The following is a 21475-nucleotide window of genomic DNA, read 5'->3' on the forward strand; positions in this document are numbered from 1 at the left end:
TATTTCCCTTAGTTTTTGAGAACCAAGGTATCAATCCAGTAGGAGGCTCCTCAAAAGTCCCACACACCTACACAAACAAACAAAGAACTCACAACCAACGCAATAAAGGGGTTGTCAATCCCTTCACGGCCACTTGCGAAAGTGAGATCTAATAGAGATAGTGTAATAAGATAAATATATTTTTGGTATTTTATAATATAGATGCAAAAAGTAACGATGCAAATAAAAGTAGATTGGAAGAAAATATGATAAGAGATAGACCCGGGGGGCATAGGTTTCACTAGAGGTTTCTCTCAAGATAGCATAAGTATTACGGTGGGTGAAAAAATTACTGTCGAGCAATTGATAGAAAAGCGAATAGTTATGAGATTATCTAGGCATGATCATGTATATAGGCATCACGTCCGCAACAAGTAGACCGACTCCTGCCTGCATCTACTACTATTACTCCACACATCGACCGACTCCAGCCTGCATCTAGAGTAGTAAGTTCATAAAGAACAGAGTAACACATTAAGCTAGATGACATGATGTAGAGGGATAAACTCAAGCAATATGATGTAAACCACATCTTTTTATCCTCGATGGCAACAATACAATACATGCCTTGCTGCTCCTACTGTCACTGGGAAAGGACACCGCAAGATTGAACCCAAAGCTAAACACTTCTCCCATGGCAAGAAAGATCAATCTAGTAGGCCAAACCAAACTGATAATTCGAAGAGACTTGCAAAGATAACTCAATCATACATAAAAGAATTCAGAGGAGATTCAAATATTTCTCATAGATAAACTTGATCATAAACCCACAATTCATCGGATCTCGACAAACACACCGCAAAAAGAGTTTACATCAAATAGATCTCAACAAGAGAGGGGGAGAACATTGTATTGAAATCCAAAAAGAGAGAAGAAGCCATCTAGCTAATAACTATGGACCCGTAGGTCTGTGGTAAACTACTCACAACTCATCGGAGGGGCAAGGGTGTTGATGTAGAAGCCCTCCATGGTCGATTCCCCCTCCGGCAGAGTGTCGGCGAAGGCTCCAAGATGGGATCTCGCGGATACAAAAGGTTACGGAGGTGGAATTGTGTTTCGTTGGCTCCTTGGATGTTTTGGGGGTACGTAGGCTTATATAGGAGGAAGAAGTACGTCGGTGGTCGCCCGAGGGCCCCACGAGACAGGGTGGCGCGCCCTATAGGGGGCTCCTATCTCGTGGAGGCCTCGGCTGCTTCTTGAATTGCACTCCAAGTCCTCTGGATCACGTTCGTTCCGAAAATCACGCTCCCGAAGGTTTCATTCCGTTTGAACTCCGTTTGATATTCCTTTTCTTCAAAATACTGAAATAGGCAAAAAAAATAGCAATACGGGCTGGGCCTCCGTTTAGTAGATTAGTCCCAAAAATGATATAAATATGTAAAATAAAGCCCATAAAACATCCAAAAAGGGTAATATAATAGCATGGAACAATCAAAAATTATAGATACGTTGAAGTCGTATCAATTAGGGACACATGTTTTTAGGCGGGATGACAAACCGCCGCCAACCCATGTACAAAATATCGTCTGCAAAACCAGATAGCATACTAGTATTAGAAGTATTAATATTACTACCTGATAAATTTTAGACTGCCCTAAAAAAATAAGAGTCATTTATATTGCATGATCCAATGTTTTTTTAACACAGTACAGACGCAAGCGTTTAGATATACGCAGATACACTTTTTTTTTTGAAATAGCGTTTCCCCCCGCTTTGTATTCCAAAGAAACCAACCAATACAGCCAACGATAGATGCTGGGGCGGAAGCAGCCCAATCACACGCAAAAGAAAAGAAAGAGATATAACAAGAGAAAAAATGCCGACAACGGCGGATCGACAGAAACGAAGAAGCTTCTCGACCACTGCGCCCACCTAAGAACTCCCACCAAGCTCCAAGGCTCCGAAGCACCAGTACCAATCAACACCTCCAAGAAGGACTGCGACAATGATGACGTTGCTGCTAAGGGTTTTCCCCCCGGTACTCGACGAGGCGAGAGGAAGGGTGGCCCCCGACGCCCTCCAGGAAGGTCTGGCGGCACCCACCGGCGTCGCCGCATCGGTGTCGTACATGCCGACAGGGGTTTCCCCCGATCCCAACCTTCACCTCAGATGCTCCAGAGCCTACCACCAAACCGACCACCATCTTGTGCCACCACGGTCATGAAGCCTCCACGCCATCTCACCACGACACCACGAAGTAAGGCCTACACAACGGGGAGTAGGAGCCGGGACTAGGGGCCGCAACACCATCAGCAAGCGGGAGGGCACAACCTCCACCGTCAATGACGGTAGCCGACCGGACACAATAGCAGGAGCATACCAGGCCCGTGGGCCCATAGGCCCGGCCGGGACCTCCACGCCCATAAAGCTCCCGCCATCGCGCTGCAGCAGGCACGCCGTCAGTGTCGCCGCCCCCCATCCAAATTACTCCACCTCCACACCACACAGACGACGAAGAAGCCACGCTGGGTGGGCGGCCCACTAGAACCCAGATCAGCCCGCATGGCCCATATCTAGGCCGGGGGTGCGCCGCCGACCAACCTGCGCCACCACACCGTCTCTTCGCCAAGGGGCCACGCTACCACCTCGCACGCCGCCGGCCACCACGGCCGGGACGCCGGGCCGTCGCCGATCCGAGGAGCACCACCGCCGCCCCCATGCCCCGAGCAGGGAGCCGCGCGGGTGGGGATAGGCAGTCCCGCCGCCACCAACACCACCCGGCCAGGCGCCGGGGGCGACCTTCGGTGGCGGCAGGGAGGGAAGGGGCAAGGAGGCGACCAAGAGGGAAGGGGCTCGCGCCGCCCCGGGAGGTGGCACGAGGGCGGATCCGGGAAAGGGGAGAGGGGGGCCGGGGCGGCCGGCAGCGGCGGCGGCCCTAGGAAGGCCGCCGGCGGCGGGGGACGGTAGGGAGGAACCCTAGAGGGTGGGAGCGGGGTACACAAAGATCACCGCACGCGGATACACTTACCCCTATGAATGCACACACGCACCCCTATCCCGATGAGCATCTCTGAGAGACTGAGGCGGCATATCTGGACTTAAACCCTGATGGGCTGGCTATACCACTTTCCACCTAACCATCCAACCACATGTTGGTTCACGCATGATCCATTGATAGTACTAATAGTGACTTCTTTTCTCATATGTAGTAAACAATTTTTTAATAAACACTGTTATCTTCCAAATACATGTTTTTTTTCCCAAAAACATGTTTGAACATCTTTTTTTCAGTACATGTGCACTTTTGTGTACAACAGGAAAAAAGTTTTTGTGCAATGAATATTTTTCAAATACATGATTAACATTTTTGTGAAATACATGTTTTGAACAGCTTTTTAAATACATCTCTACATTTGTCAACATATTATGTACATTTTCTTGTACATCTAAAACAATTTTTATACACATTGAATTTTTTTCAAATACAATATTAACAATTATTTTCCAATTCAACATACAAACATTATTTTAACTGATATGAACATTTTTAAATCTAAACTACATGTTGCGAATGGTTAGATATATTTTTTCCATTCATTCATAAAAAACAGATATATTTTTTGCATTACAAAGATACTTATTTTTAATTGTATACACATATTTAAATTGCATATACAATTTTTTGGAACACATGTGCATTTTTCAAATGTCATAAACATTTTGTTGAATGCGATCAATATATTGTTTATCATTGCAAACAAATTTTTTACACTACGTTAACATTTTCAAAATCATGGTTTTGATTTTTTTTATTATTCATTTTAGTTTTTAAAATATGTGTACCTGGAATATTTTTGAAAATATGAACAAAAATATGAATCCAGAATTGAATCAGAAAAGAAAAAGCTAACCAACCTGAAAAAGATAATTGAGCCAGCATAATAATTGTCACAGGACTTCGCCCTTGGTACGAGACTCGTTTGTTATGGCTAGAAGCGAGACATATCCCTTCCTAAAAAGAGAGTTCGCTGTAGATAGCAACTAATTGAAGTTTAGCACCCAACTGGTGCATCCAACCGCCGCATATGTCGCGTGCTGGGCTCCCTCTAGATTTTATTTTTTTATTATATTTGTACGTGTTTTCAGGTTTCTAATGAGATTTTTTCAAGTTTTTTTGCCTTTTCGTTTTTGACCGGCTTTCCCTAGATTTTGGAGATCTTTTTGTGCGTGGTAAAAAATTGTGCTTCTACAAGAAGCACAAATTTGCTACTCGTGCAGGCACATATTTGCTTTCATGAGATGTTCGTCCGTACTTGTCCAAAAACATCAGCGCTTCTACACGAAGCTATATTTACTTCTCGTGAAAACACAAATTTACTTTTGTGAGTTGTGTTTCTCGGAAACGAAAAAAGATATGTGCTAAGCCCAGCGGCAGCCCAAGTGTGTGTTTTTCATCCTCGCAGAGTAAATGTACGCACTTTTGGCTACGTGCCGCCAGAAGCAAGGCCGACGCATGGCTCACCAGCAGGGAGCCCGAACTGGGCCGGCCTAGTAACCACTTGCAACGTCATGCTAACGTTGTTTGTGTTTTTTTGCCTTCATTTTAATATGTTCCATTTTCACTTTTGTTTATTTTGAAATATCACGTTCAAAAAATGTTATACCTGTACGGAAAAATATTTTGGATGTATACCAAAATTGTATAGCATGAATGAAAAAAAATTCTCATGTGTACCTAAAAATGTTAATCATGTGTATGGATTTTTTTGTGATATTAAAAAACTATCACACATTCAAAAAATAATCTATATGGCATTTAAAAATATATATACAATGTGGAAAAAAGTTTGTGAAATTGAAACAAACTTTTACGTATAGCCAGAAAAATATACATTGCACTTAAATAAATCTTCACAAGTTTCAAAAATCAATATTGTGTTCATGATATTTTGAAAACAAGGTTATTCAATTTACGAAAAATGTATGCTTAGTTATAAATTAAAGTTTTTTTTACCATTTGATATATTTTTCAACACGTATTTGAAAAATGTTTAAAATTTATAAGAAAAACATTTTCAAAGACATGGTTTTTGAAAAAATAAAATAAAGATGTCTATAGAAATTATCCATTTACAAAAAATGTACAAAAGTAGGCATGTGTTGGAAAACGGAAAAAAGAAGTAGACATGTTTGAAAAACGAAAGTCAAAGAAAACCTACAAAAAATAATAAGGAAAGCGTAGGAATGAAAAAAAAAACAAAGATTATCAAAGTACAAAGAAGGAAAAAAATAAAAATAGAGGAATAATATAAAAATTGAAGTAAGTAAAGAAAGAAAAAGCCAAAGAAAATGGTTGTAAAACAAAGAAAACACGAAAAAAATATGAAGAAAAAAATCAAACAAAACCTGAGAAAACAAAAAAAAAATAGCCGGACTGAACCAACACGTAGGGACCCGACATGGCGCAAGCAAAACCAATGATCGATGCAGCTAAATGGGCTAGGGCGCTACTACTTCACCCGTACGGCTGACACATAGCTTTTGCGCATGATGCATTCATCCTTCTCTTGTCTGAGCTTTTTCTTTTGGGGAATTCTCTTCTTAGTCCTTGCCAGAGAAGCATGTTAAATTGGTCACAATTATTTGTTTCGTCATCGCAAAGCCAAACAGTTTTTGCTCCAGAGTAAGGAAAAGTACAAAACTGTGCAGCTTATACCATCGTTTATTTTACCTGTAGTAAAAGAATTAATGCGTCAATTTTCCAACCTTAGGCACTAAGTTGATTGGTGAAAGAGGACAAGGTTATTTAAAAAAAAGGAAGGGGTTAATTGCGTGTTGAGTGAGTGGATCACTATCATAAAAAAAAGTCTTAAAAAAGGTAGATTGAAGAGCTCTAATTCATAAGGAGAGAAAATCATATCAAATATCAATGATCTGGGTCTAATTTTCTGACTCAACATCTACATCTTCCAACTTTAGGTCCACTTGCTTGAACATGTTCCTTCTCAGGACAAAAGTAATTAAGCAAATATTGTCTCGTGTTTACGACAGTGCAAAATTGCTCCATCGTTCAATAGCCTTGTCAACTTTATGGTGAGGCATATACGTGTCACATCTGATGTGTTGTGATTGTGAACACCTTTCAGCTTGGAGCTCCTGTGGTACATATGTGCAAGACAACTAATTATAGGTAACTTAGGGTACACTATCATGCTAATCATGGATCTATCAAAACAAATTTTGTACTACGTATATGCTGCTTGAGACATGTGAATAAAGAGGACACATGCACTGTGCTTGTGAGGGGAGGCAACCATATCATGTCCTGATGATCTGGATTTACATCTCTCAACTTCAGCTCCTCTAGACATATGACATTTCATTTTCAAGCCAAAGTAAACAAATGTAGCTCAATATTTTAAATGGTTCAAAAGCATCCACCGATAAGTAGCCTTTCCCACTAGGTGGAGACAATTATTGTTCGGCCAACAAGCACATTATGTATAAATTTTTTTTTCTTCTATATTTCATTCCACAAATTATGATTTTTACCACCCCGCAAAGTAAAGAATTGCAATTTTACAACTAGTAAACGATTTTATGCATCAATTTGCTACACCGGTTGGCACTGAGTTCATTGATGAGATTATTTTTCTAAAATGAGGAGGCTTTTTTTATTACGTGCGGAGTGAGTCGAGTGCTATTGGTAGAAACGAGAGCTTATGAAGTGTGAGGAGAGAGAACTATATCATATCTCAATAATAAGGATTTAGTTTGCTGAAATAATATCTACATCTTCCAACATTAGTAACACTCGCCTGAATATGTTCCTTCTCAAGACATAAGTAATTAAATAGATTTTTTTCTCGGTGTTTGCACGCTGTAGAATTGCTCCCATCGTTCATAGCATTTTTCAACTTTATTGTGATGATTGATTGTAGGCACACTTTTGTCAGACTGATGTATTGTGAACACCTTTGGGATTGGAGCTTCTGAGGTACACACATGCAAGACAACTTATTACAGGTAACTTGCGGCACACTATCATGCTATCTTCGAACTATCAAAAAAAAATTTGCGACGTATATGCTTATGCTTCTTGAGACGTGTGAATACAGAACATACATACTCTACTAGGTCTAGAAAGAATTAGATGTCGTGAAATCATGTGTTGTCTACGGGTCACCACAGGCTTGTCGCACACCCACTCGCCCCGACTCGCGTTTCGCTGATGCAAGATGGCTGAAGTGCGCATGATGGATTACTTCCAGCCAATGCTTTTGGCCAAGGCATACACAGTCTGGCAATTAAGTGGTGCCTTCTAATGAGGGGTAAATCTTAGCCTAACGTATGGATTACACTCAATCATACTTTAGATGTGTTAATATACAGCTTGAACCATGCATGTTTTGCATGTCAACCTTGGATCCGAGCGAGCTAACAGATCTTGTCTCGAAGCCAAACAACTTTTGTTCCATAGTTAGCAAAAGTAATAAACAATGTAGCTTTCACGTCGAGCTAGTTATGGCAATATGATTGGAAGTCTTGTACAGCTAGCATGTAATGTGTGGTGTACCACTATCTCGAGTGTATGCATGCGTCGTTTCATGTGAATGAAGAGATATGCTCGTACCATGTCAAAAGTGTATTGCTATTCACTAACCATCAGGTGTGCTGACAAAAGCACCAAGTTATACAGTTGTGAAAAATAAGTTCCAGTCCTTCTAAGCCCATACATCTCTCAAACATATATGTAGGTGCATCATAGTTTGCCAGCACAGGTGAAAAACATGGAGCTCTGATTGCCTTCCTTATCGTCCTCCATTGGTGGGACCTTTTCTCTTTGACACCACCTCAGCCTCCGTGTCTGTTTTTCCAATTGCTCCACAATATAGTCGTTGACACACTCCGGTTTACAGAATCCCATCTCACCTCTGCCACAAAAAAAGGAGAAACATGCCATGCATGCATGGAATATAATTAATGTTTCTTGGATGCTAAGGGGAGGTGCTGAGTTGACAATCAATTTCTTACTTGTACATGTAGACGGTGCCACTACCGATCCAGTTGCGGCATAGACCGCATGACAGTATGGCTGCTCGGAATGGCCTCCTATTGCTCCAAATAAGGTTTGGTAGTGTAACCTGTAGGATCTCACGTGCGTTGGTGTGGATGAGAGGCCCGACGATGTGTAGGCGTGCATTGGTTGGTTCCATAATAGCCGAGACAATCCCGACGCCGGCTCTCTCTGGGTCGTAGCGGCACCCTTTTCGCGACTGTGCTATGCCACAGGATCGCTTTAGCAGTGAGGTTGACGACATGGCCATGGAGCACCGAGATGATGCCCCTGGAATTTCCATTGCAAGCACGGTCAGGTGGCAAAGGTGGTGCCTGATCGTTTGTCTTTGAGAGGATTCAAATACCGTATGTGCAGGAGGAGCAGGAGGAGGAGGGCAGGGTTTATATAGTGTTGGGAGTGCATGTTGTATTTGCAAAACCTTTTTAATCTCTTTGCGTGTGTGCATGGGGAGGCGGCCAAAGGGGTTAGTATAGTGCTGGCAGCACATGTTGTAATTGCAGAACTCCCAAAGGATTTTGCTTTTCTAGAAGAATTTATCCTAGGTAGTACCTTGGTATAGAAAGGTTAACACCAATACGTTGCAAACATCGTCTCCTCCATACACATTATGACAAGCGAAGATTGAACTGTTTCCTCTCAAATTCCAGTGATATTGCTGCATTACATAGATACAACCTTAGTTTGAAATTACAATATTGAAAGGTTTTGCGTAGGACTATAGAGCCATTTTCTAGACTTCTTGTAGACATGATTTGGTGTTTTGAAGACTACTTATGTTACCTTTTTCATAACTATGCAATATGAATTCAATTTTTTGTAGTACTACAAATAAATTATTTCTTGAGGAAATTAATTTGGATTAAGATGGCTAGTTTTAGCCCGCAATTTTAGAATTACCACGTAAATGTGGAGTACATTTTATGTAGGTCTTGCACATATCTTCAACTAATTATTCCCATCATTCCTTTTTGGGAGAAACCTCATAATCCTTTTTTACACGAACTAATATGTAGTTCTCCCTACCATTTATATTTCTCTATGGGAATCTGGTATTCTTATATTCCTCTTTAGAATCACTGACCTATTTTCAGTCGTTCTGGTCCAATAGCACATACTATTCATTTGCCCTCGTTAACTCAAACTGCCAACAAAATATATTCACACCATAATGACACTTACGAACATTAAAATTACTTAAAAGAGGGTTCCTTGGTGCATCTAATATAGTATAACACTAACAATTGCTATTAAGTGGGTAACTAGTTCCGAACCAACCAAATCCCGTACCCTATAGTAAAACGCAAACCACATCATCGAGCAATTGCAGCACACAATAAATTCACGGCTAGACCTTGAGCAGTGCCAGCTACATAGATTTATATTGTAAGGTTGAGCACTTATTCACAAAATTAATTGTTTGACGACATGAGAACAAATATGTGAACTTATTTAATTGTGCCATTACCCAAATAACCTAGCTTTTCACAAAGATTAAATGGGGTAATGATGTTAGAGCGAATAATACCTCGCCTCCGAACATGACTCTCATTGGAAGGTCGCTGAGAGCACGCCTATGATATTTGGTTACCTTACTTGTCTTTAGATTGTCAATGGGCGATCTGCACCTCTTGCGGCCACCCCCCCCCCCCTTTTATAGTCGTCACGCGATAAATATCCTAACTTCCACAAAACATTTAGATGTCACTTTGTCGTGTTTCGGTAGTGGAGCGGGGCAGGGAAGGGGGGTTATTTAAAAATAAAATACGAGAAGGTTAATTTTGTGTTGATGAGTGGTGCACATTTACTGACATAGAGTCCAATAAAGGAAAAACCTGGAGTTGCTAAAGTGTGAGGAGAGGCCACCATCTCATGTCTGGATGATCAGGATTTCTGCAAACTTTGCATCTGCATATCTCAACTTAACTTCCTCTCGACGTATTTTGGTTCAACATTCATAATGTCGAAAAGCGTCCATTTGTAACCACCTTTCCCACTACGTTGATAACTACTGTTGGGGTGCAGGCACATTTTTTGGGGCTAACAGTAGAAACTCCTAGAGTGTATATTTATATATGTTGTGATTTATATGGGTTACAAAAAAAGAATAAATCTAATACAGGGAACATATTCCCTAGGTGCTAATACAAGGCACATTGGACCTATTCCAATGCAAAGGTGCTTAGATGAGGTGCTAAGTGCATTAAATATCTTAGCAACTCAATTCCCCAATGCATAGGTGCTTAACTTGTTGTTGCTAATGCCACTTTATTAAATGATTTAGCACCTAAATTCTCTCATGCATTGGTCAGCTTCTTTTATTTATGTGGTTTGTCTAGGTTCACACGCTTGGCATTGGTTCTTTCTGGGGTCACCAAAGTGCTCTCTCTCCTCTTTAATTATTGTGCCATGTCACTTTTTAGCTTATGTGGCATGCTTAGCACCTATCCAACATGGAGCACTGGGAAGGGCCTTATCTACAATGATTGCATTTTTCTAAATTTCCTTCCACCGAATTATGATTTTGCTATTGGTAAAATAACTTATGCATCAATTTTCCACCTGTTGGTGTTGAGTTGATGGATGAATGAGAACGAGATTATTTTTTAGAAAAAGATAGGAGGGGGTTAATTACGTGGAATGCTATTACCAAAACCGAATCTTGAAGAGAGAGAACCATATCAAATCTCGATAATCTGGGATAAATTTGCTGACTCAACATCTATATCTTCCAACTTTAGTTCCACTCGCCAGAACACGTTACTTATCAAGGCAAAAGTACACTGTCCAATAGTTTTTTCAACTTTATGCCGATAATTGTTTGTAGGCAGACTCGTGTCACATGTGACGTATTGTGAATATCTTTGAGCTTGGTAGATGCAAGACAACTAATTACAAGTAACTTCTGTCACACTATCATGATCTCTTGGATATACCAAAACAAATTTTGTACTTTGTATATGCTGCCCAAGACATGTGAATAACGAGAACACACACACTCTACTAGATCAGGATAGAACTGGAGGTTGTCAAATCGTGTGCTACTACTCACCGTGTCTTCCACGGCCTCGTTGCATGCCCCTTGCCCCGACTCACGTCTCGCCCATGTAAACTTTTTTTTTTGAGGGTGTCTCGCCCATGTAAACTGGCCGAAGTGATAACGATTGATTGTTTCCGGCCAATACTTTCGGCTGACACATACAAATGAATAAAGCTAATCCATTTTTCCAAGCTGGTGGATTCATGATAGGACAAATGAATAAAGCTAATCCATTGCCAAAGGTAGTCGTGCCCTGTTTTGGCTGACAATCACGCAGACAAAACAAATGCTCTGCTCGCATGAGGGACCACCTATTTGGACACATGCGCGCCAGGGATTGAGCGAACGCGCAGCCCCAGCTCATGTATGGGGCGCGATGCCTACCTTTTTCACACTATGCTTTTTATTTTTTTTCTATGTTTTTATTATGTGAAATAATTCAGATTTTCATAAAAGTTCTGAATTTCAAAATAAGTTGCGAATTTTGAAAAACAAAGTGTAAAAATCATAAAATGTCCATGAATTAGAAAGAGTATGCAAGGTTTTAAAAAAATATCAAGGAAATCCTAAAATGTTGGTGATTTTGAAAAAAGTTCTCACATTAAAAAAATGATATATGCTCATGGATGCAAAAAATGTAAATAAATTCAAAAGGTTTTCATGAATTTATAAAAAAAGGTAAATGAATTTCTATAATGTGTTAGAAATATTCAAAAATGTTCGTGTATTTCTAATATTGTTCCTTAATTTCAGAAAATGTTCAAAGAAAATAAAATTCACTGATTCAATAAGCATCCATGAACTCAACAAATTTTTTTCAAAAATAAAAATTGTTCCTTAATTTTTAAAATTGGTTCCAAATTCCAAAAAAGTTCTCCGGTTCAAACAATTTTTCCCCTGTTCAAAAAAGTGTTCGCAATGTTGAAAGAATATTCACGTATTTAAAAAAATCTTCACGAGTTAAAAAGTGTTCGCCATTCAAAGACATGTTAATGTATTTGAAAAAATGTTCATCAATTTAAAAGCTGTTCCAAAAAGTGAATATAAAAACAAAAAAAGAAAAAGAAGCGGAAATCAAAAAATAGAAAATAAAATCAGAAATAAAAAGGAAAAATTATAAAAAAAAGGTAAAGAAAAAACCAAAAAAATAAAGCAGAAGGAAAAAAACAGGTTCAGGGAAGGTTCGAGAACCTTCCCAAACCAGTGGAGATGTAACAGTGGCGCGAGGCGCGTGAGGCCCCCAACGATCCCTGTCGGGCGTTGACAACTGGCACTTCTGCGCCAAGCAGTCGCGGCAATTCATGAAGGGTTGGGGTGCAAACGTTGGCCGGGACATTCGGGAGTGGAAAAAGTCCTCCTTGCAGACATCCAGGCTCTCGACCTGCGGGCTGACGCCGCTGGACTCTCTGCCGACAAATGGATGCTTAGATACGACTTGGAAGACTAGCTCACGGTCATCTACACAGACGAGGAAGCCTACTGGCGTTTGCGGGGTACTCAGAATTGGGTCCTCAAAGGGGACGCCAATACCGCCTACTTTCAGGCCATCGCTAACGGCCGCCGACGCCGGAACTCCATCCCAGTCCTTTGGGACGGAGTGACCCTCCTGCATCGGCCCGAGGACATTCGGGCTCATGTTGACGGCTTCTACACAGACCTATTCTCTGCCTCCCCTCATGGAGGTCTTGCCCTTGCACAAGACATTTGGCCTGCCCACAGTTTCGTTTTGCCTGCTGACAACGTGGCCCTCACGGCACCGTTCTCTGAGGCGGAAGTTTGGGCGGCAATTAAGGGCATGAATCCATCCTCGGCTCCCGGCCCAGATGGGCTCCCAGTGAAGTTCTTCCAGACTTTCTAGGAGGTGATCAAGCCTGAGGTGATGGCCCTATTTGACGAGTTCTTGGTCGGGTCCATCGACCTCGCCCGGCTCAACTTTGGCGTAATCACCCTCATCCTCAAAGCGATCGGGGCCTCGGATATCCGCCAATTTCGACCGATTACGGTGATTAACGTCATCTTCCGCATCCTCGCGAAGGGGTACGCCATTAGGGTGGCCCCTATTGCCGACCGGATCAATCACCCTGATCAGTCACCTTCATCCAGGGCTGATATATCCTTGACGGAGTCCTGGTGTTCCATGAAGCACTCCATGAGGTTCACACCAAACACCTCAAGCCAGTCTTCCTGAAACTGGACTTCCACAAGGACTATGACACGGTTAGCTGGTCTTTTCTTCAGTAATTTCTTCTTTGTAAGGGTTTCGACGATCATTGGGTGACCAGGGTGATGCGGATGGTATCCTCGGGTCGGACCGAGGTGAACATTAATGGGGAGATCAGACCATTCTTCCCCACTTTCTGTGGGGTACGCCAGAGCGACCCCTTCTCCCCGTTCCTGTTTAACATAGTGGTCGATGCTCTGGCTGCCATCCTTGATAAGGCCAAGGCTGCGGCCCACATTAAGGGTATAGTCTCACATCTTGTTGGAGGGAACGGGATCTCCCTTCTCCATATGCAGATGACACCATCGTCATGGTGGAAGGCTCGGCGAGCGATATTTCGAACCTCAAGTTCCTTCTGCTGTGCTTCCAGCAGATGTCTGGCCTTAGGTCAACTTCGACAAGAGCGAGGTGATGGTCTTGGTCTACTCCCAAGACGACCACCAGAGCATTGCGGATCGGCTTAACTGCCAGCTTGGGAGCTTCCCACGACGTATCTGGGGATACCCATTAGTGACTCTAGGCTCACGGTGGCCGACCTGCGCCCCACGGTGGGGAAGCTTAAGCACCGTATCGAGCCCTGGCAGGGTCGGTGGCTCTCGAAAGCGGCCCGTACGGTGCTCATTAACTCGTCCTCTCCAGCCTACTCTTGTTCATCATGAGCTTCTACAGCCTTCCGGAGACTCTTCATCACGAGATCGCCACAATCCAGGGGCGCTTCTTCTGGTCCGGTGAGGGTGATAAGCAGAAGTACCACATGGTTAGGTGGTCAGGGATCTGCAAGCCTCGCGACCAGGGCGGTCTTGGGATCATGTCATCCAAACGCATGAACATTGCCCTCCTGACTCGGTGGCTTTGGCGGATTGCCAACGGAGATGATGGATTGTGGCTTCGCATCATTCAGCAGAAATACATCCGTGGCCAACCTCTTGCTTTTTGCCAGCGTTTTGGGGGCTCCCAATTCTGGCAATCCGTCATCCAGCTCCTTCCAGTCCTCCGGATCGGGACCTTGACTGAGGTCGGATCCGTCACTGCCACATTGTTCTGGTTCGATAGATCGACTGGCGACTTGCCCCTCGCGGCCCGCTTTCCCGACCTGTTCTCCATAGCGGTTGCCCCGCAGATCTCTGTCGCGGCAGCCCTTATTGACTTGGGGCAACTCGCGTTCCAGAGACCTTTTGGCCCGGCCGAGACCGCCGACTGGCAGGAGCTGCTCCACTGCATTGCTTTGCACGAGCCTGATCTTACGATCGAAGATGACCATTCCAGTTGGCGACTAGAGCCTTCAGGACAATTCTCCACTAAATCTCTTTACCAGGCCATCGCCCCCTCGCCTGGCCATGAGGCGCTCTCCTCCATCTGGGAGATTCGCCTTCCCCTAAAAATTAGGATCTTCTTGTGGAAATAGATTCGTGGTCGCCTCGGTGATGGGCGATGCCCGCTCTGCGGGCCGAAAGAGGACTCAAACCATATCTTCTTTACCTGCGTGTCCGCGCAGTTCCTATGGAGTTGTTTCCACGAGATAGTGGGTGGAAGCTGGGACCACAACAACTTCCCGCTCTCTTCGCCGAACTCCAGGCAATCCCATCCGTAGTACGCCACATTAGGTGGCTGGCCATTGGGGTGCTTGCCTGGACGTTGTGGACTGTTAATAATAAACTTGTGATTCACGCATTCCTCTTCGTCGTGCTACTGACGCTTTGTTCAAATGGTCTGGTTACTTGCAGCTTTGGCGGCCGCTTAGCCGCCCTAGGGAGAGAGACGCCATCACCTCCATCATCTCCCAGCTTCGCGTGATGGCTCGCTGGATGGCTCCACCGCTTCCCCCACCACCACTGGAACCAGATTAGATTGTCGTCTTCTCGCCATCGCCACCGCCCTGCCGTTTATGTGTTATTTCGTCATGTGCCTGTGTTGGGCTTGTTGTGCTGTGCCCACAGCTGGACTTGGGTCTGTTGGTCTGTGTGTGTGTGTTGGACCGGGACTCCTATACATGATGAACTCCTATGCAAAGCTAGCTACGCCGCGGCTGGCTAGAAAAACAATCACCAGTCCTGTTTGCTGCATTGATCCAAGTCTGTACCAGACGATGCCACCACATGCGTACATGCGCACAGATCGGCATCCGCTGCCCCCTGCAGATCTTCCGGTGCGAGAAGGTAGTACATGGTATCCGTTTATTAGGAAAGGCCTTATTTCAGGGGAAGAAGAGGAAAATAAAAGGGTTTTATTTACATAATGGAAAGGGTGGGTAATTTTTCCAGAAATAATGTTAGTAACTAGCAAGGTAACATGCAATGGCCATGCCTTAATTATGCGTCAAATAGACCATCAGATATTTCTCATTTTCTTTTTGGTATGTAACAGATAGAGGATAGATGTACAATTGGGTAACATTGTTTTTATATTCTGGTCAATTTTTTGGGAAACGAAAAAGTAACACCCATGCCCTTTGATCACTCTCAACAAGGGCAAAGTGAATCAGGTACCTCCGCTCAACACACGTTCTATCTGAGTGCCTCCTAACGGAACATGCTCTAACGGATATAAATTGCACTTTTCTGTTGAATTTGCAGCGGAATATTTTCCTGTTGAATTTTCCTACTTTCTTTGGTGGGTCGACAACCATGGCGAGCATTGTCCAAATTATCTTTCAGTTCCTTCTAAAAACTCAACTTATCAGCAAGAAAACACATCAGAAGTTCAGTAACAGTGTACACTCATAACCCGATCACAGCCAAACGAACCCAACTAAAAAGGTGCATGTGGTTAGTAGATATATAAAGAGGCAGAGTGGGCAATGTTCAGAACGCTGGTTACAACAGCACGGTAACCGTTATCCCGCTGAAAGGTGTGCAGCTTATGAGGACTAATAGTGTTTCTCATGTTGGCTAGTTAAGCGATGTATAGTCTTTAGTTGTTCACATGCCAATCCCAAGTATACGGTAGGGTAGATAACCATTTTAGTTGGAACTTATAACTCAGCTCTTTTTTTTGGGAGCCAAAGTTGCATCCTTTTTCTTCCCAAACTCCTGGTAGAGCAGGATACTAGACATGGCTTTGTTGCTCTTGCCATACTCAGTTACTCAAATTCTTTTTCTACCCAAAATTTTTAAGTCTTACTTTTCTAAGTACTTAGCTGCTTCTGACCATATTCTGTAAAAGTTGGCCTTGCTTATTTTAATCATAATCTTAACCCAGAGATGGTGAAAGAGGAAGCCTACAGGGAGGTTGCATCTCTCAAATTAACCATGGTTTGCTCTATAAGCGCAAGCCTGAAGAATTTGAAAACATATTTGTTCTTGGGTGATAGTTTGGTTAGCGAGGTATATATGAGATTGAAATCCGCTTTCTTGTGGTAAACTAATTACGGGGTGAGAATTGCTGATACGGCAACACAACTTATCCAACAAATAGTAGAAACGGAAACCACCAGATGTCAACAAAGTGAAAGGAAACTAAATCCAAGTCATCAATAGATCCTCACCCTAGGTACATGAGATTCCTGGTTAACTAAAAGAATTAATAATTCATAGTTTGCAAAAAGCAAAATGGAGCAAACACTAATTTCATGCTGTGTAATAAGTGTGAGCTATCACTGGATCAAAACGTGCATTCAGATCACCTAAATAATGGCTTGGTTCTGCACACTTTTACCTGTGAGCAGTTTTCCTCGGATCCTATCTGAACAATATCAGGTCAATGTCATACTTGTTTCCTGCCCTAGTCTGCAGCAGTGCATTTTCCTGTTGAGATGTACTAGAGTGCACAGTACACTTCAGTAATCCGAACAACTATTCAAATTTGTTTTTCGTTTCTTTTAGTATCTCACACCTCATTAATAAGACCCACCAATAGTCTGTTTCAGCATCTCATAACCTGATGACCAACGAAGGAGCACAAAGACAAATGGTGTAAATGGCCCAGAATTATATATATAGAGAGAGATAGTGCAATATTCGAGACTGGAGTCAACTTAGCAGCTCAGATATTTCAAATAACACATCACACATTTTAGTTACAGAAACCAAGGTCAAGAATTTTGGTTCGGTGGACAGATTGAGCACTTCTTAATCAAACACAGTACCTAGTTTCATTCCAACCAAGGCCATGGAGCAAAATCTTGTCTGCAGATGCTGGATTTGCAGCATAATGTTTTCCTTACGAATTTGCCTGGTTTCTCAGTATGTACGCAGGGATGCAGTGGCTGATAGTCCATATTTTTTGTCAGTTTCATCTAAAATCTCAGCTCATCGACAGGAAAACACATCAAAAGTATGGTACTGTGTGTACACTCATAACTTGATAATAAATGGAAAGGATCACCGCAGAAAAGGTGTATATGGTTTAGGGATATATAAGGAGACGGAGTGGGCAATGTTCAAAACGTCGTTAAAATAGCAGCGTGATAAGCATGATGCTGTGTGCTGAATCGTGTGTATCTCATGGGCAGTAACAATTAATGTTCCTCACACTAACCAGCAACGCATCGGTTTCAATCATTCACATACTAAGGTCGCATCGCTCCCGCGAGCGACCGAGGGGATAGCCCTAGCCGCCGGCGCTCGTTCCCCCCTCCCTCCCCTCGCCGCCGCCTATTCGCGCCACGGGCAAAACCCGGTGGGTGCTGGTGGCGGAGGCACCCACTATCTCCATGCGCGCAGTTGTGCTCGGCCGGTGTTGCAGAGCGGTAGGCCGAGCATTGGTGGTGCAGGGCGGATGAGTGGCCGGGGTGGCGGTGGCGGCTTCGGCTGGATCTGCCCCACGGGCGGCGCAGGCTGTGGCGGCTCTGTTCGAGGCGGGCCTGGCGGCTGGCGGGCGGCTTAGGCGGCAGTCGATCCCTCTCTCCTCTAATCTTCGGCCGGTGGGTGTGGCGCACGGTGGCGGCCGGCTGGTGGATGCTGGCGGCTCGGCGGGTGTACCGTTTGTCGGCCGATGGTGGTGGTGGCGAATCGAGGAGGGAGGCAGGGGGCCTCCTGGCCGTGCCGATGTCTCGGTGGTCCATGTCCCCGGTGGAGCGGTGTTGTGGCTGTGACGAGGACGAGGCCGACGTCTTTCGGCAACCCTTCGCTGCCTGGATCCGGCAGGTTGCGCCACCTTCACCGGACGGTGGCATCCATTAGCCGTCGTGGTGGTTGCCGCGTGGGAGGGGGGGGGGCTTCTGGGATGCCGGGGCGGCGACCTCGGTGGTGGTGGTCACATTGCTTGTGGGCAGTGTGTGCGGCTCAGGTGTGGGCTGGTCGCTATGGCCGTTCGGGCGTCGTGACGGCTAGTGCTTCGGCGAGCGGAGGTGTTTCTAATGTAGAGCGTGCATGCCACGTGAGCTCTCCTGCTCGGCTTCGGTTGTGCCGACGATGGCGGCGTCCGTGGGCGTCGTCTCCTTCCTAAAGGCATCATCATGGCTACTCTCCCCCTTTGGATGATCCAGGTGAATACCATGATCCTTTGGATCTCGCGACGATGGCGCTCCGGGGTGTCGTTCCCCTTATTGAAGGTGTCGTCTTGGAGGCCTACATTCGCCGAGCTCAGCTTCTGGTTGTTCCTTTACCTATTGTATCCGGCCTTGGGTGTGTTGTGTGGTGCTGTGGTGTGGTGTTGAGTTGTTTACGATGATTATAATCGGTGATGTTTGCTTTATATATAAAGTGGGGGACCCTTTTTCGGTAATAGTCATTTTTAATTCGACTCAAAATTCTCAGCTTATTGCATTGGGGTATGTTAGGTTTATATAGACGCATCCCCTGGCATTGAAAATACTATCATGATTACACCTACTGGTGTGAGCGTCGGGATACACCACTTACCCAGTCCTTTGACTGGCCGACGGTGGCGGTGGCCGATGACACCGTATCCTTTCTGAAGGCTCTGTCACGGTGTTCCCACCCATGTTGTCTTGCTCCGGGTGAAAACCTTATCTTTGTGGATTGGGCGGTGGCGGCTATCCATGGTCGCATCCTTCTTGGAGGCCTGACTTCGTTGTTGTCCGGTTCACCTCTCTATTGTGGATGCTCATGGTGGACGTTTCCGTCGGCTCCAAGCGGTCTTCCTCACTCATCTGTAGTTTGCTTGGTTGTCGGTGCCCGGCAGCTATGTATCTTGTCTTGTTGTGTGCGTTGTGTGCGTTGTTAGGTCTCTCGGATGTATTCGGTGATGGTTGCTTTATAATATAAAGCGGGGGAAACCCTTTTTCGGTAACTACAAGAACCCAATTTTCTTTCTAATGTATACATCCATTGTCTCTGTTCTTCAATCTTTTCTGCAACTTTTACTTTATAATCAACCCGCTCATGTTATTTTTGGGGCTGATGGGTCCTGTAACCGAGAGATGTTCATTTCTTTACGATTTACCATAATGTGATCAGGACATAAACTTCTAGCTTGTGCTGATGCTGCCTTTTATTGGCCCTCTCTGTTTCTTTGCCTATGTCTGGAAATTGTAGCTTGCTCCTCAATTGCAAATGAAGAGCCAAAAGAAGAAAAGTTGAAGTTTGAGGTTAGTTGAAATGATGATTATTAGATATTACCAAGCCAGGCAGCGTCAGGGCTGTTAAATTGTGTGAAGCGTCTCAAACCCCCATACATGGGAGCCCACATATTTGTATTGATCATTGCTTGTGTTACAAGAAGATGCCTCGGTTGTTATAGAGATCAACCGTGAGGAGATTTACAAGGAGGAGATAAGTAGAGATAAGATACAGAGTTAAATAAACAGCACAATATCTATCTCCTAACCTCTGGCGCACTCCTCAGGTATATGCGCAACTGCAGCCAATGTCACATGTTTAACACCCTCCCATAATCATAACTTTACTAAGTTAAGATTACGCTTGAACTCCTCAAATGGTCTTGTAGCCAATGCTTTTGTGAAGCCATCTGCAACTTGATCTTTGGAATGCACAAACCGTATGTCCAATTCTTTGTTGGCAACTCTTTCCCTGACAAAGTGATAATCAATCTCAATGTGCTTAGTTCGTGCATGAAAAACAGGATTAGCTGACAGATAGGTGGCACCAAGATTATCACACCAAAGACATGGAGTTTGGATATGTTTTATTCCAAGTTCCTTAAGCATAGCCCTTACCCAAATGACCTCGGCTGTAGCATTTGCTAAAGCCTTGTACTCCGCCTCAGTACTGGATCTTGAAACTGTGGCCTGTTTCCGTGCACATCAAGATATCAAGTTTGGTCCAAAAAATACTGCAAAGCCACCTGTTGATCATCGATCATCCAAACATCCTGCCCAGTCAGAGTCAGAGAAGGCACTAACAAGAGTGGAGGCAGACTTATTAAAGATTAGACCAACACTCAAGGTACCATGTATATATCTGAGTATACGTTTTGCCGCTGTCCAGTGTGATGAGGTAGGTGCATGAAGGAACTGACATACTTTGTTGACAGCAAAGGAGATATCAGGCCTGGTGAGTGTCAAGTACTGCAGAGCACCTACCAAACTCCTGTATTTAGTGCCATCTTCTTGATTCAAAACTTCACCTTCTGCAAGAGATAATTTTTCTGTGCTAGACATTGGTGTTGGTGACGATTTACAATCCTTCAATCCAACTCTGCTCAAAAGATCAGTTGCATATTTTCCCTGAGAAAGATGAATACTGTCCTCCCTCAATTTCTTTACCTCAATACCAAGAAAGAAATGCAAATCTCCTAAATCTTTGAGGGCAAACTCTGAATTCAAGTCCTTTAACAAGGCTGTGATTGCATTATTTGAGGAACTTGTGACAATAATATCATCAACATATATAAGTACAAATATGGACGTATTTGACTTATTATAGATGAACAACGATGTACCAGATTTAGATGGAGTGAAACCAAGTGTTTGAAGTTTTGAGTTCAAACGAGAATACCATGCCCGTGGAGCCTGCTTCAGTCCATACAAGGGTTTGTCAAGTCTGCACACATGAAAGGGTTTATTTTTGTCCTCAAAACTAGGGGGTTGCTTCATATATACCTCCTGTTCCAGAACACCATGAAGAAACGCATTCTGCACATGTAGTTGCCTGAGACTCCATCCTCTAGAGACAGCAATAGATAAAACGAGACGAATAGTAGCAGCTTTAACAACAGGACTGAAGGTGTCCTCATAATCAATGCCATACCTTTGCTTGAATCCTTTTGCAACAAGTCTGGCTTTGTAGCGATCGAT

General features: G+C 43.8%; 1 protein-coding gene across 2 annotated transcripts; it reads right to left on the reverse strand.

Moving 5' to 3' along the window:
* Window positions 1-7614: 7614 nt before the first annotated feature.
* Window positions 7615-9673, reverse strand: LOC119289778. Of its 2 annotated transcripts, XR_005141611.1 has the most exons (3): window positions 9585-9673; window positions 8014-8714; window positions 7615-7913 (listed from the first exon to the last, which is right to left on the reverse strand). XR_005141611.1 is itself a non-coding variant. In XM_037569000.1 (2 exons), exons 1-2 carry the CDS (start codon window positions 8544-8546, stop codon window positions 7742-7744), a joined length of 705 nt encoding a protein of 234 aa, XP_037424897.1. In that variant the 5' UTR covers window positions 8547-9663; the 3' UTR covers window positions 7615-7741. The 2 variants fall into 2 exon arrangements, 1 of the variants encoding a protein (XP_037424897.1); XM_037569000.1 differs by having other exon boundaries at window positions 8014-9663.
* Window positions 9674-21475: the final 11802 nt, after the last annotated feature.

Source organism: Triticum dicoccoides, chromosome 4A, assembly GCF_002162155.2.
Source record: "Triticum dicoccoides isolate Atlit2015 ecotype Zavitan chromosome 4A, WEW_v2.0, whole genome shotgun sequence".
NCBI lineage: Eukaryota > Viridiplantae > Streptophyta > Magnoliopsida > Poales > Poaceae > Triticum > Triticum dicoccoides.

Coding starts and splice junctions, on each gene's coding strand:
- LOC119289778 (XM_037569000.1), bottom strand. CDS start 8,546: ATGTGCTGCCAGCACTATACTAACCCCTTTGGCCGCCTCCCCATGCAC. Junction 7,914..8,013: donor GGCACCGTCTACATGTACAA/GTAAGAAATTGA, acceptor TTTTTGTGGCAG/AGGTGAGATGGGATTCTGTA.